General features: G+C 31.4%; 2 protein-coding genes across 2 annotated transcripts; one reads left to right on the top strand and one right to left on the bottom strand.

The window, feature by feature from the left end:
- On the top strand, positions 2,342-4,264 carry LOC109359096. The gene is made up of 2 exons (XM_019603619.1): positions 2,342-2,716; positions 3,676-4,264. The coding sequence occupies exons 1-2, from the start codon at positions 2,552-2,554 to the stop codon at positions 4,192-4,194; spliced, it is 684 nt and encodes a 227-aa protein (XP_019459164.1). The 5' UTR covers positions 2,342-2,551; the 3' UTR covers positions 4,195-4,264.
- On the bottom strand, positions 12,405-14,497 carry LOC109359095 (probable WRKY transcription factor 70). Its single transcript, XM_019603618.1, has 5 exons — positions 14,082-14,497; positions 13,426-13,530; positions 12,548-13,000; positions 12,483-12,510; positions 12,405-12,452 (listed from the first exon to the last, which is right to left on the bottom strand). The coding sequence occupies exons 1-3, from the start codon at positions 14,348-14,350 to the stop codon at positions 12,550-12,552; spliced, it is 825 nt and encodes a 274-aa protein (XP_019459163.1). The 5' UTR covers positions 14,351-14,497; the 3' UTR covers positions 12,405-12,452; positions 12,483-12,510; positions 12,548-12,549.

The raw sequence follows: 15,151 nt of genomic DNA on the forward strand, positions 1-15,151 counted from the left end.
TCTTGTAGCACAAGAGATTTTCCACTAAATATTATGAGTTGTAATTACAATATCTCACCCTGAGATCTCTATGTACCTTACACACTCACTAATATTTATACCCTTGGAAAACACTTTTACAAGTAACTCTATCCCATTTCTATTCACACCCCGTGAAAGAAAGTTATTACAATAAATGAAGAATTTGAATGATGGCTTTGGATTGCGTTTACAAGTATGAAATATAATAAACTTGCAATCCAATCAACTCTTTTGTATACTTAGTAATAATGCTCTTTAAGTTTATAAAACTTTGAAATACTTTACTTCAAGCAACTCTAAAAATGACTTTGAAAGTTTGAGTTCAAGTTGCTTAGAAGTGCAGAAAATTATTTCAGAAAAGTGTAGGAAAGTTGTGAGAAAAGTGTGAAAGAGTTGTTCAAAGAGTTATTTTCATTGTGAGTTCTAATGCCTTTAAATAGGCTTTCCAATCACCCATTGTGCCTTTATGAAAGAGTAGAAATTGTTTGGAATGAAGGAATTTCGTTTGGGATGAAAACTCTTGAGTTTCAAATATAAAAAACAGATGTAACAGCTCTCACTAACCGATTACAACATGAGTAATCGATTACTCAAGTGTTCTGTCCACTGTTTAATTAATTTTGAATTAGAGTAATCGGTTACTCACTTTGAGTAATCGGTTACTCAACTTTAATAACACTAGTAATTTATTACTCAAAGATAATAATGAATTACTCTGATCAGTTTTAAGTTGGATAACTAATTCTCACTCATGTAACATATTACTCAATCACCTTCATTAACTCTTTTCTCTAATCACCTTCATTAACATGTTACTCAAAGATATGATGATTTTCTCTAATCACCTTCATTAACTCTTTAATAATTTTATGGGATTTAATAATTTAGGAAATTTTAATATTGCAATATTTTGTTTTTAATGATATTAGTGCTGCGTACAAAAAATGTTTGTCGTATTCTGTTAGGGTTTGGACAAAAAATGTTTGTCGTATCCTAAAACTACACTATTATGGTAAATATTAAAAAAGGTACACCAAGACTTTAATTTTTCAGTCAAAGTGTACCATTCAGATAAATTTTTCTGCAAAGTCACTGTGTCATGGAATCATCGTGTCCAAAGCCGCCATGTCCCAAAATCATTGTGTGCAGAGCGGCCATGTCTCATAACATACGGTGTCCCAGAACCATCTTAGTGATAACTTCAAATTCTATTCTCAATCAAACATTTTTAATCCAAAGGCAACTATTATTCTTTATGTGGTTTGCTTCAACGATATAGAGAAGGTTCTGGGACAAGGTGGCTATGAAACTCGGCAGCTCTGCGCACCGTGGGTTTAGGACACAGCGGCACTGCACATGATAGACATGAAGGACAACAACTCTGTGCGGTGCAACATCTAGACACGACGACTCTTAGTATTGATGCAAATGACTACAGTAGATAAAAGACGGCTGCTGTAGTGTTTTTTTTGTTTCTCATATGTATCTTCGCACTGGAGGCAATCCTGTTCGAGCTGGGAATATCCACAGGTACGTAGGGCTAACTCTCCAAGTGGACATTTTTTCATGCACAAGACTCGAACCCAAGACCTTACTTAAGGGGAATCAAACATATACCACTTAAACCAACGCCTGATGGTGCCGCCACCTTAGTGTTTGAATATAGAGAAGAGAAATTTAGGAATGAAATGGGTTTGGAGAGTTTAGGTGAGAGGATAAGAATTTTTAACTTATTTACTAAAATAACTTTGGGAGGATACTTAACTCGATTAAACAATGAAGGATAATTTTGTTCAAATATTTGGAAACAAATTGCTAAAATGTTCTTTCATAAAAGTAGATGCACTTAGGTTACCAAGCTCCTATTTATCATTTTATATTCATCATATACATTTTTTTTGTTGCTTTTAACTCAATTTTTGTAACTTTCAACTAGTTTATTCTTCATCAGCTAACCTCTTTTTTACTTTCAACTACTTAGATTGCGATGTCGAAAAAAGAACTTTGGGAAGTTCAAAACCCACTGAAAACATTTAGTGGCTAGGAACAAACCAACCCCAAAACAAGAATTAATTTAATCACCCCGTTAAGGTCTTAAACCGAACAATAATATTCAAAAAAAGGTGCATGTTGGTGCATCCATATTCCATACCTTGAAAGTGAAAGGTACCCAACATATTCATACTGATCTAGCTAGGAAAATCATTAAATCATTAAACTAGATTTTAGTTTAAGGTTATATATCTATACTACTTAACAATATATATAATGCATATACACAGAGTTAGAGTTACGTATATGAGTCGAACCACACATCAAGTTTAGTGTCCATTATATCATCTCCACTATAGATAGAAGCAATATAAGTAAAATAATACCTCATGCATTATCATTCATTTTTCTATATCATCTTGCTTTCCACGGTTTTCTTATAAGAAGGAATTTTCATTTTATTAGTTGTCATCAAATCAAAAATCTTAAGGACTAAGCTTCTTAGATATACCTCTCTCCTCACTATAGGAAATTAAATATGGGAATGGTTGTTTATTTGGACACCATATTGATCCCTTTGAGTGTTTTCATCACCTTAGGTTACCATGTCTATCTCTGCCATACCATCAAGAACAAACCTTCAAATACAACTTATGGAATCAACAAACAACGGAGAAAAACTTGGTGTCTCAACTTAAATCAGGTAATTACATGTAATCGTTAGCATATTTTTTTTAAATATCTAACTAAATAGTTTTTTTATAGGCAAAGTTTTTTAAGGGGAAGGGGAAAATAAAAATATACAACTATCGAATTTAAACTCAGGTTGTTACATTTTATATCTCATACCTCTATCAGTTAGGTTCTTACATTTTATGTTTCATACCTCTATTAACTAGACTCTTACATTTTATTTTAAATACACAACTATTGTGTAATTTAAATTTTTTAACACTTACTCGAAACCAACTTTTTAGTTTTACCCTCATATATAATTATTTTTTATTTTTTATGGGGTGAATTCATGAAAAATTAAGTTTCTACGATTTTAAGATGAGCTTCTTAATAAAAATACTATAAAATAAAAACAAAATTAATAATTTGTTAATATTTGTGTGAAAACCTTACACTATAAAAGATAAGAATGGAGGGAGTAGAAGATAGAAGAGATAGTCACACAAGAACAATAGATAAGATAATATTTTAATTTCATGAGAATTTATGAAGGTAGCTAATATGATTAGTTTCAAATGCGTCAACAGTTACTAATATGATTAGATATGATTTTACAAACTTACCCTTCATTAATATGACTCATATTCATTATCTCTTTCAATGCATGCTATAAAATTGTTAAAATCAATCTCTTAAAAGAGCTAGTGCGTATAAAAAGAATAAAATAAAAGCAATTACTAATGATCAGATGGGCAAATTTTTTTTGCTTATTCGTAATGAGCTTCTAACTCAATTTCCTTCTTAGCATCGATTTATAATCAGTTTTTGTATTCCTCTATTTTGCTCTCTTTTCTTGTAGTAACATTTGTAATTATTTTTTGAACATAAAATAAAATAAAATAGTACATAAAATATTGTAAGGTAAGTTCTTATCCTTTGTTCTATAACAATGTTCCTTACAAAGAAAAAATGTTTGTAATGGTGCAGGGTGATGATAAGAAGGCTATGCTAACAGTGCAAAGCTTAAGAAACACTCTTATGGCCACAATATTCACTGCTACTATAACCATTCTTGTTAACATGGCTATGGCAGCTATGACCAACAACACCTACAATGTTAGCCATAGTCTCTTTAAAAGTGCATTTTTTGGCTCCAAATCTGACAAGATCATTGTCTTGAAGTATGGCACAGCATCACTTTGTTTGATTATTAGCTTCTTGTGCAGTTCCATGGCCATAGGGTATCTAATTGATGCCAATTTTCTAATGAATTCATGTGGTGAGCTCTTGTTGTGTAATGGTTACACACAAATTATATTAGAGAGAGGGTTTACCTTAGCTTTTATTGGCAATAGGGTGCTATGTGTTGTTATTCCTTTCATGTTATGGATGCTAGGTCCAGTGCCAGTGTTGTTAGCCTCCTTGGTTTTGGTTTTTGTGTTGCATGAGTTTGATTTTGTGTGTAAGTTACCACACAATCATAAGCCTTGTGTCAATGTAAAATAGGCAAGTTAGACCAAAATAAAACATTGAGAAGTTGTGTCATAGTTAAGAATTGAGTTGAAGTTTGGATGTAGGGTCACATTCATTTTCTATCAAGTAAATGATATATGGACACATCATTTTCTTCAAATCATTCGTACATGATTTCATTTTCTATTAGCCAATTTTTTTTTCAGCAATGAGCTTGTCTACTATTTTTTATTTTTAAAATGCTAGTATACACTATAAGAAGTAGGTGACATTGAAATAGTATAATTATTTCAAGCTTAATCAATTAGTGCGAGTTCAAATTTCTTCAAAGTGAATAGAATTTATGACTATAAAATCACCAGGTTAAGGGTTAGAGTCACCTAATGTTCCCCACGAGTAATAAAATATATATTTTTTTTATAAGGAAATGGATTAAAATTGGGTACATCAAATGTCAACCTAATTACAATTTACGATATAGATTAATACAAGTATATGGATCCGTACACCATTGAGCAAAGGTGTAGGTAGAAGAAGATCCCAACTTTTTTGATAACCATACCCAAGATTTAATTTGAATCAAATGCATGATATGGATAAAACTAGCATTTTCCCCTCTAAAAATAATGTCATTTCTCAAAATCCATATATACCAAATAACAGCAAACTACAATATTCTCCATAAAGACTTTTCTTTACTAATTTTATAGAGAGAATCATGAACCTGAAGACTTCCACAAGCGAATTTGACACATGTCGTAAGTGAAGCCAAAAATAAAATGCAGTTCACTCATTGGTGACAAATAGATAAGATAAGAATAGATGTTTAAGATGTTCATCATGCAAAAGACACATAACGCAATTCATATCATCCGTCCCAATAATATTTCTCTTATGAAGCTATGTTCTAGTTGTTATCCTTCCATTAAAAAAATCCACATTAAACAACAAACCTTAAAGGGAGCACAATGAATCTAGCATAAATGGAGAATATTACCTGACTCCACTATAGCTAAATTCAATTGCACCAAGTAAGCAGTTTTCACCATATAGTCTTCTAATATATCCAGATTTCATCTCCAACTATCAGCAACACCATACTTACAAGAATGGTTTCGAATAAGATCACAAAGGCTATTGGCAAGATCTTCCTCCTAATCAAATAATCGTCTCCTCCCGTGAATGAGCCATGACAACTCCCCATTGTCCAAGCCCCACAATCTGTCCCCATTGTCCAAGCCCCACAATCTGTCCCCATTGCTTCCTTCTCCAAAGCAAGCATGTGCAATCTTGAAAAAGTATCTCTAAGTTTTTGCTGACTAAACCAAGTATCATGCAAAATATAGTATGGACCCATCACCTAGAGGTGATCCAATTTTAACCAAATCCCTCCACCACCTTGACACCAATGGAATGGCACTAAAAATCTCCAGAGTTCCATACTTAGAGTCAATCTATAACACTCCAACTCTGACATGCGACCTCTCATACCCATGAATATACTGAGCATGTCACATATTAAGCTTAAATACCCCCTATAGTATTGTATTCCCCTCCCAGGGGAGCCTTCCACGACTCGAACCCATGACCTCAGGGATAAATAGTCACTATATCACTAGCTTAATGGTAGCGACTCAGTGGTATAGTGACTATTTATCCCTGAGGTCACGGGTTCAGTCGTGGAATGCTCCCTTGGGAGGGGAATAAAATATTGCATATGGTATTTAAGGTGAATGGGTGGCATGCTTAGTATATTCATGGGTCTGGGAGATTGCATGTCAGAGCTGAGGTGTTACACAATCACTCTAACCATAACGCTTCAGTATCTACAAATCTTCTTCATTTCCACTTTTCCAAAAGAGTATCATTAGACCTGAAAAGATCCTTAACACTCAAACTACTAAGCTTTTTAGGCTTACACAACTCAAACCAAGCAACCCACAGAATACCTCTAGCTCTACTCTGCTTACTTCAAATAAGGTTTCTCTAAAGAGAAACCAGTTATGAAATAACCTTCTTCGAGGTCTTAAACATGGATAGCATGTAGATAGGCAAATTTCTAAGCACCGAATTATTAAGCACCACTCTACCACCAAATAAAATATGTTTGCATTTCCATCCTGCCAATCTAAAAAACACTTTCTCAATAAGTAACTACTTGGATTAGCTCCCACAAAAAAGTATGCAGCTAAAAAAACATTTGTCACTCTAATACCAATTAACGAGCTTTTCTTGAAATTGACCTTCAAGGCTTCAACCTAAAGACTATCTCAAAATACACTTCACACCCCAAATGTTATTCTCCTTCGGTAAACTAAAAAACGTACTAAATAAAAGGTTTCAGTAAATTGATAAACTCAAAGGGTTCATATTAAAGTTTCGGTATTACATTAAAAAACCTTAGTAATACTTTTTTCAAATCTAGTTTCTTGAAGTACACGATCAACCATTATTTCTCTAATATGATATACTTAAGTGACATCGCATGCCATATCTATCCAAAAGGATAGTAAGTGGGAGATGAAGACATATTTGTAATGTAGCTTAATACTAATAACTATACATAAAGACAAATAGACAACCAAACTGACCAAATACATATTCCACAAGTTGAAATTCCTAAACATTCTATAGTGTAATATCTATACACTAACAGTATAAAGATTTATATACAATTAGTGTATCATTTCTCATTCATTTATATTACTTTTATGTAAGAGTCAATTATAAGGTATATGATACAATAATAGTGTAAAAATAATTATATTGTCTGCTTATACATTTTTTCTCAATATTTTATTAATAAGAATGTAGCAAGGAAACGACAGTATTGAAACACACACCTATATACACACAGTTATTTAGAGAGGATATAGTAATATATTTTTATAGATGAATATGTTAATCGATTTTCTTTACCGTTTACTATAGCAATTGAAAGTTGTTAAGAAAAAAAGAAGAAAGAATAGGAGGACAAGTAATACTCAAATTCACTTAATATCTCTAGAGTACTAATAAAAATTAAAACAAGTAGAGAGTATAAAAGCAAGACACTGATTTTATTTTCTTTACCTTAGTCCTATTTTACATTAAAAGTTAAATATTAAATGTTTTAAGAGATATATAAATTAATTCTTCAATACATTTTTACTATTTTCAGTTCTCTATCCGCAAGTTTTGAGGTCGGGGATAAAAAACTTATATTAAAAGAGAAATACATCTGAAAAGAAAGGGTTGAAGCAATTTAACCATGTGTGGTTGAATGAATTCTTTGGATTCAACCTGACTTTTTTTTGTTGCCATTGTGATCCGTCATAAATTTGATGAAGAGAATACTTAAATATGTTATAGGGAAGTGAACCAAATTAACTTGGGTGAGATCATCTGTGAAGATAGAAGAATTTATTATTGAAATACGAAGTAAAAGTAAATTTAATTATTTTATTTAAAAAATAATTTAAAATATAGACCGTTAATTTTTTATAATATGTATTACCATTTTCACAGTGGATGATATAAGTTTGAATCCTCTTTAACATTGAAGAATCCAATAATAAAACATAAAGTATAAATATATGTTTTATTCATTATTAATCTTGCAAATAGATTGACATGAATAAATCCTTGTTTTTGAATAGTTGGCATGAGGGTGGATACGACCAAGAAGGATACCTAGGTGATCATTACTTTTTTCTGTTTTTTATTGTCAAAAAGAAAATGTTTATCCATTAAATCCTAATATCTTAAGTTTGACTTATCAAACTAAATCTTATCATTAACCTAGGAGTTTTTTTTGTTTATTTTAAATTCTACTTATTTGCTATAGATTATTATTTTGCCAAATTAAAAAGTTTGTTAACTAGTATATAAGCTTCTAGCGGTGAGAGACATATTACCTTTTAACCATTAAACTTAAGACTTTAACTTAGTAAATAATAATAGTCAAATATAATTAATTATAAGTAAGTATAAAGATACAAAGAATAAGGGTAAAAATATAATTAATTATAACAAAAATCAATTTCATGCGTGGCTCAGTACTTAGCATAAGATGTTGAGAGGAAGAAAAGAGATTCGAGATTTGGAAATTTGAATCCCAATATGAACCCTTCCACACGCTTTGAAAAAGATACAAGTCCACTCATTCAACAATGACCAAATTTTCCAAAAGGTCTAAAGTTAACAATAGTTAATTTAATTGTTTGATGAAAGATTGGTCACGCAATATTGCTTTATATATAAAAAGATTATATTATATCCTTCTCTATATATCATTTTCATTCAATAAGGACCATATAATTTTCCTTCTTTTTACTTGGCTTTAGCATATGTCTAAGTTCACAGACAGTATATATAGAAACCCCAACTATAAATTGAAATATGTTTCGAAGCCATGTTCTGTACTCTTTTTAAAATAGAGAAGTTTCATCTCCATTAATGGAAAGACAAATGATTATTTTTACTCATATTTTTAACGATAAAAATGTGATTTTATGATAAACAAAAGGATAAAATGTAGTTACATATTATCTTTTGTATGTTATTTTGTTGCACTTGCCTCTTCATTAATGGAGAGGATTTTTACTCTTAGGACTGTGTTCACTGTTTACTGCAAATTAATACATTTGAAATTAATACCATTGATGATGATTGTGAAAATAATAGGAAAAAACAAGGGTGGCGATTTCAAAAGGAAATTTGGGTCATAGTAATGATAAGTGGAGTGGCCACACTACAATAAATAGATAGAATTGAACTTGACATTTTGCATGTAAGAGACTAAGAACAAGAAAAGGAATCTTAATAATAAATAATGAATAATGAAATTCAGATATAAATTATGTTGTTACTGTAACTTACAACAATTCTAAGACGCTTCTACTATAATGATATTCATAGATAATATTATTGGACTAAATAACTATGACCTGAACAAACCCTTTCGGTTTGATGAGACAAATTTCAAACGTTAGTAACATAAGATGATTTTTTTCCTCACTATGAGAAAAGTTGCACATTTGAAAATCAATGTCATAATATTGCTAGAGAAAGCTGGAAAAAAAGGAAAAGGATAAACTAGCTATTAATATAGCTCTCTGGAATGAAAATGATTACTTTTATGAATTTCATTCTAAATGAGTTATAAAATGATCTCTATAACTACTACAACACATATATGTTTGCCAAATTAATTTGGTATGCACTTGAGAAATGAAGAAATATGATATCAATGAAGTTAAGATAAAAATATATATAAGATGTTACCACTACCTCAAGTATCATATGTCATATATCAGTATAGTCTCAGTCCAATGAGATACAGAGAATTGCTCATGAAATTATTTATGGAGGTATGCCTTAGAGTTTTAAACTCTCAAGTAGAGCCTATGAATGTGTATTCATTGGGTATGATGTAAACAGCATTGCGTATAAGTATTATGATCTTAACGCAAAAATGACCATTGAGTCTAACGATGCTGACTTTAATGAGAAAAAATTCCTTTTTAAATTGAGGAATAGTGGGGACACTTCAACTAGTCACATACTTGTGATTAGAGATCATGATAAAAATAGAAAGGTTTGAAATAGAACCTAGAAGAAGTAAGAGAGCAAAAACTACAAGAGAGTATAAACTGGATTATATGGTCTATATATTGGAGGAGAATCCATAACTCTCTAAGAAGTTTTGACTTCTGTGGATGTTGATTTGTAGCGAGAAGCCATAAATAATGAGATAGACTATCTAGAGTCTAATAAGAAACAGACTATTTTGGCTCAATTCAATATGGAAGTTGAGATGATAGCACTAGCAACAACTAGTGAAGAAGGAAGTTAGCTGAAAAACTTGCTTGTAGAGATTCCCATATAGGAAAACTGATGTTAGCTGTGTTGATCCATTGTGATAGTATCCGACTATTGCAAAAAGTGAGAACCACTTTTATAATGGTAAGAAACAACAAATTCGTCATAAGCACAACATTATTAGAGAGTTACCCTCTACATAAGCCTTTAGAGTGGATCATGTACACAGTGAGAATAACTTAGCAGATTCTTTGACGAAAGGACTAGCTAGAGAGAAAGTCCAAAATACTTCTAACAATATGAGACTATTACCCCTAGAATGAGGATCACTCATGATGGTAACCCAACCTAATTGACTGGAGATCCCAAGAAATAGGTTCAATGAGTAATAACAAGTTGTGAAGTGATATGAGAATGAACATGCTATAAAATTATGAGAAGCATGATTCGTGCAGCATATTAAGGATGAGTTAAAACTATTAATGAGATCTATACTCTAATTGGAGTGGAATACATAGGCTACAGGAGTACTCTTGATAGACTCACCTATGTGAATGTGGAAGTGGGGCCCGCTTCCTACGAAATTCTAGGGCATAAATTTCTAGAGCGTTCACTATATTGGGATAGACGTGCATGACCTTTAACACATAGATTTTACATAATACATCTTTGAAAAATTTGTGTGTGGTTTGATGTTGGAGATAGAGTTCAAGACTACGAGTCACTCTAGTAAAATCTAGATCTTACTCACTATGTAAACATTCAAGTCACATGACACCTTTGTTTATGCACAATCTTATTGAGACCACATAATTTCTTGGAAATCGATTTTTAATTTCAAGTGGGAGATTGTTGGAACTTGATTTGTTGAAAGCTATTAGTGGAAACTTTTGAGTGTGAAATCTAAAAAACTCTCAAGTCTCATATAGAAGAGTTTTGAAATAAATAACTCCCAAGTCCCACATTGAAGAGTTTTGAAAAAAACAACTCTCAAGTCCCACATTGGAGAGATGAGAAACTTTTTGATAGATTGAACATATACAAAAGCAATACCCAATCCCACTACAAAGTGAGATATATAGATCAAATGATGTTATAGTATAAAGATTTATACAAGTCACTATATCATCTAACATTTATTTGTATTTTTTGAATAATCAATAATGATTAAATATAAATGGTGGATGAACCAATGATATTATATAAAACTCTTGCATTATTAGTGCATACGTTTTTTCTCTTTTCCTAATCATTTCGCTTATAATTTTTATTGATCTCCCTTTGGAACTAAAAATTGAATTAACCTTCATTTGATCTCTTTAATATGGTTTCTAACAGACTCCTCTACACATGTCCAATAACCTAAGGCTCAACTCCACTATCTTTAGATAATATGAGCTACCCAAACTTTCTTCCCAAAACATTCATTCCTAATCTTATCTCATCTAATGTGTTTGTTCATCAATGCAACATTTCCATATTTGTTATGTTGTATTTATTATTTTGTTGACATTTTAATGTCCAACACTCAATCGCATATAATTTATCCTTAAACTTGAGTGTTGTTTTTCTATCAAATATGATATCTGATGCACTCCGTCATTTCAATCATTTATATTGAATCTTATTGTTTACATCTTCCTCAAATTTCATGTCTTGTTGTATGATTAACCAAAGATATTTAAATTTTGCTATAGCATGCATGATCTAACATATGTTACGGTAAATCATTTCTTAATTAAAATCTATGTTGTTAAGTATAAAGTGACTATGTTTTATCAATTTGCATAAGTAAAAAGACAAGTAAGGCAGAATTAAACTTAAAGGGATGTGTTCAAAAAATGTCTTCAAGTATTTTGCAATTCCATCATGAAAGTTGCTTTGTACTATTATTCTTTTAAAAAAATTAATTTGACAACAACATCTAACAATTTGTAGTTGTTTTTCTTTAATTTTCAGATTAGATTTTTTATTTCATGTTATAAACTTTTTGATATGCATGGAGAGATAGAGGGTTATAATCAAGTTACTAAGAGATATAAATAATTTGATTTATTGTAAGAAAAGTTATAAAATTTGAATTGTTCATATAACACAATTTTTTTTACCTGTTTAAAAGAAATATCTCCAATAGGCTCTACATTTTATGTGCATGCATGTTACTTTAATTTAACTTGCTCACGAATTGAAGGCACATTTCTTCCATTAGAAAATGAAGAAAATTATCAAGAAATAATTCTAATCATGTTCACATCTCATTCAATGAAAATGGATAACAAAGTAATTGTATGGAGCTCAAGCTACAGTTGAACACATGATTTCTTCATAATCTGATCCATATGTACTCCAAATAATAACAGAAGTTTTAAATAGCAGTTACAATTTTGGTTTTAGAGAATCCTAAACCTCGACATTAAATTATTCATGGCGAATGAGGCTATAATTGCAATTGTAATATGGTCTTAACACTCCCAAAACCTTAACATTACAGAGTCTATAGGTATTTTAGCTAGACTTAAATTTAAAACCATTAATACATCAGAGAAAGCAGTTACAAATTAAGCAAAACATAGCTTAGGTAGCTATCTATTCATCAAAATTGAAGAAAGGGCTTAAAGGCAATTGATCAAATCCAGCAGAATCATAGAAGACAGAAGACATCTCATCCATGTAATCTGAGTGGATCTTAGAGTTTGAACTGTTATCAAAAGTGAGCTCAGGAGAGAGGATATAATCATTTGAGGAAGATGAAGGAACAATAATATCCTCCTTACACTCCTTTTTCACTACTTTTGTTAATGAGATAAAGGGGCAGTCTTGTAATTTAGCAGCTGTTGGGAGGGAGTTGTCAAAGCGAAGTAAAACAGAAGGGTGAGAATTGGAATCATCAAGAATGATGTCAGGGTTTATCAAGTTTCTGCAAGTGTGGTTGCCATAGTATGTGGTCTTGTGAAGGGGAGGGTTATCTTCAACTCTTTGTACTTGTTTAGTTGCTTGGCAATTTTGATCATATTTGTGAGTGCACCTATAGTAGTTCCTGCATATTGGAAAAATTACTTTAATTAGGTTTTATCTGTCTATTAAATTGCGGTTGGGGCCATTGCAATGCAAATTATGGCCGTTGCGGTATACATTATTTTGTGAGTAAAAAAATATTTTTGATATGGATATGGCCGATGTAGTTGTGTTGTGGCCTAATGGGACCCAAATACAATCTATTACAATTGCATCACTATAATTTGATATTATACCACAATTGTGATGTAATACAGTAATATTGTGATCATATTATGTGATGTGGTATGCAATTTAAAATATAAAATATAAGGCTTTCACTTTTTAAATGTATATACATTGGGTCACCAAGCATAATAGTTTACATTGTTCTGGTCACTTAGTTAATGTATGTAGCAATATAGTGTAATTTTTGTTGTCAACATTAAAGTAAGTTTATTCTTTTACCTGGGATATTTGGAATTCAGGATCACTTTTTGACCATACTTTCTCCATTGATGGCCATCTTCTATTGGAGTTTCAGATTCATGTTCTCGTGTTTGTGAATTTCTTCTGCAAAACAAGAATTGCTGATTCAGATAAACTTTTTCTAATTCATTCCTAAAACATAAAATCAAATTAACTCAGGATATGAAATCTATTTCACACGTGAAGATGTTGAACAATAATTGATATGGGTCCCAGCTGTACCAATAAATTGATTAGATGCATAAATATAAAGACAAATAATAATAATGAGGTTATTTAAGGACACTCCATTGAAAACAGGTAATTTAGTTTCACGTTTTTAATGTTAAAAACTTCAAACATATATATCACATAACAAAAACATTATCGTCATGTGTAGTTAAATTTATGTAAGGAACATGGAAAAGGAAATAGATTTGTTTGGTTTTTACTTACATGACCTACAAAAGCAAATAAAAAAGAAAAGGAAATAAAATGAAACCATGGATAAAAATAAACCTTTGCAGTTTGAAGCATAGATTGAATAAGTATATATATTGACTCTCAAACAAAAAATAATACAAATCAATAGTGAATGATATGTTGATAGTGTAAAAAACTTTACACGAATTTTAAATTGGGGAAGTATATAATACCTTCTCTTGTAACAGCCTCTTCTTTCCTTATTGATAAAAGTCTTGCAATTACTCTCTTGTGAGTCCTCAGATTTTGCAGGATTGTCAATCTCTGAAGTTGGGTTATTGTTCAAGAGCAAGAGTGAGTTTGTGAACGACATTAACACCTTCTTTACAACCTCTTCCTCCTCATCATTTCCATTCATCATATCTCTTAGTTGCTTTGCATATTCTCTCCCAGTCTCTAACTCTTCAATCACTTTCATACAACTAGATCCAATATTCGCCATCTTCTCAAGCTTAAGACTTTTAATTAAATATACAAGTGTTTAATGTAAGTTGGTGACACCCAAAATCTTATAGAAAGAAAATTGAAACACTTTGAAGACCCTCTCTCACTAAATTAAACAACGTTGTTTGGGTGTCACAAATTTATGTGTGAGGTTATGTTATGATCCTTGGGATGTGGGTAGTTGATTTATATTATGAACAAAAAATGAATAAAAACAAACAACAAATGTGCATTTACTAACGCAAGTTGCATTCCCCACATGTTTCCACGAACGTCGAGGACATTACCACGAAACTTTCCATGTTGGCTTTCACCACGCAGAGGCATGCCGCGTGAGGAACACAGCGATTGTGATTGTGCCATGTATAATTAAACAGGATCAGGATTTGAAGAGTGGAATGTGGCGATTGGGATTGAATTTAAGATGACGTGAGCAAGCTTGCGTCATTAGGGAAAATTATTGTGCCAATTAGCCTCATGTCATGTCATATCATACTATTTTAACATTTTAACCAAAAATAATTTAAGGATATTAGTATTTATCTTAGTTACACTTTGGATTTATAATTTTTCAATCAGAAAGCACATGGTGTGATATATGTTTTTGTTATTAGATTGTGTAGAATAGAAGATAAATTTATGGGGTGCTGCTTGAATATTTGACGATACTAGATCTCTATATATTTTTGGCTATATTACTAGTTACTACTAAGCTGGTTTGTGGAAAGACGTCTTTACCCTTGAGAGGATGTGGCATGAAGGGCATTAGGACAAGGACAAAGAAAGGGTAGTAGCAGTA

The sequence above is a fragment of the Lupinus angustifolius genome, chromosome LG11, assembly GCF_001865875.1.
Source record: "Lupinus angustifolius cultivar Tanjil chromosome LG11, LupAngTanjil_v1.0, whole genome shotgun sequence".
NCBI lineage: Eukaryota > Viridiplantae > Streptophyta > Magnoliopsida > Fabales > Fabaceae > Lupinus > Lupinus angustifolius.

Coding starts and splice junctions, on each gene's coding strand:
- LOC109359096 (XM_019603619.1), top strand. CDS start 2,552: ATGGGAATGGTTGTTTATTTGGACACCATATTGATCCCTTTGAGTGTT. Junction 2,717..3,675: donor GGTGTCTCAACTTAAATCAG/GTAATTACATGT, acceptor GTAATGGTGCAG/GGTGATGATAAGAAGGCTAT.
- LOC109359095 (XM_019603618.1), bottom strand. CDS start 14,350: ATGGCGAATATTGGATCTAGTTGTATGAAAGTGATTGAAGAGTTAGAG. Junction 13,531..14,081: donor AGAGGCTGTTACAAGAGAAG/GTATTATATACT, acceptor CTTGTTTTGCAG/AAGAAATTCACAAACACGAG. Junction 13,001..13,425: donor CTGAATTCCAAATATCCCAG/GTAAAAGAATAA, acceptor TCCAATATGCAG/GAACTACTATAGGTGCACTC.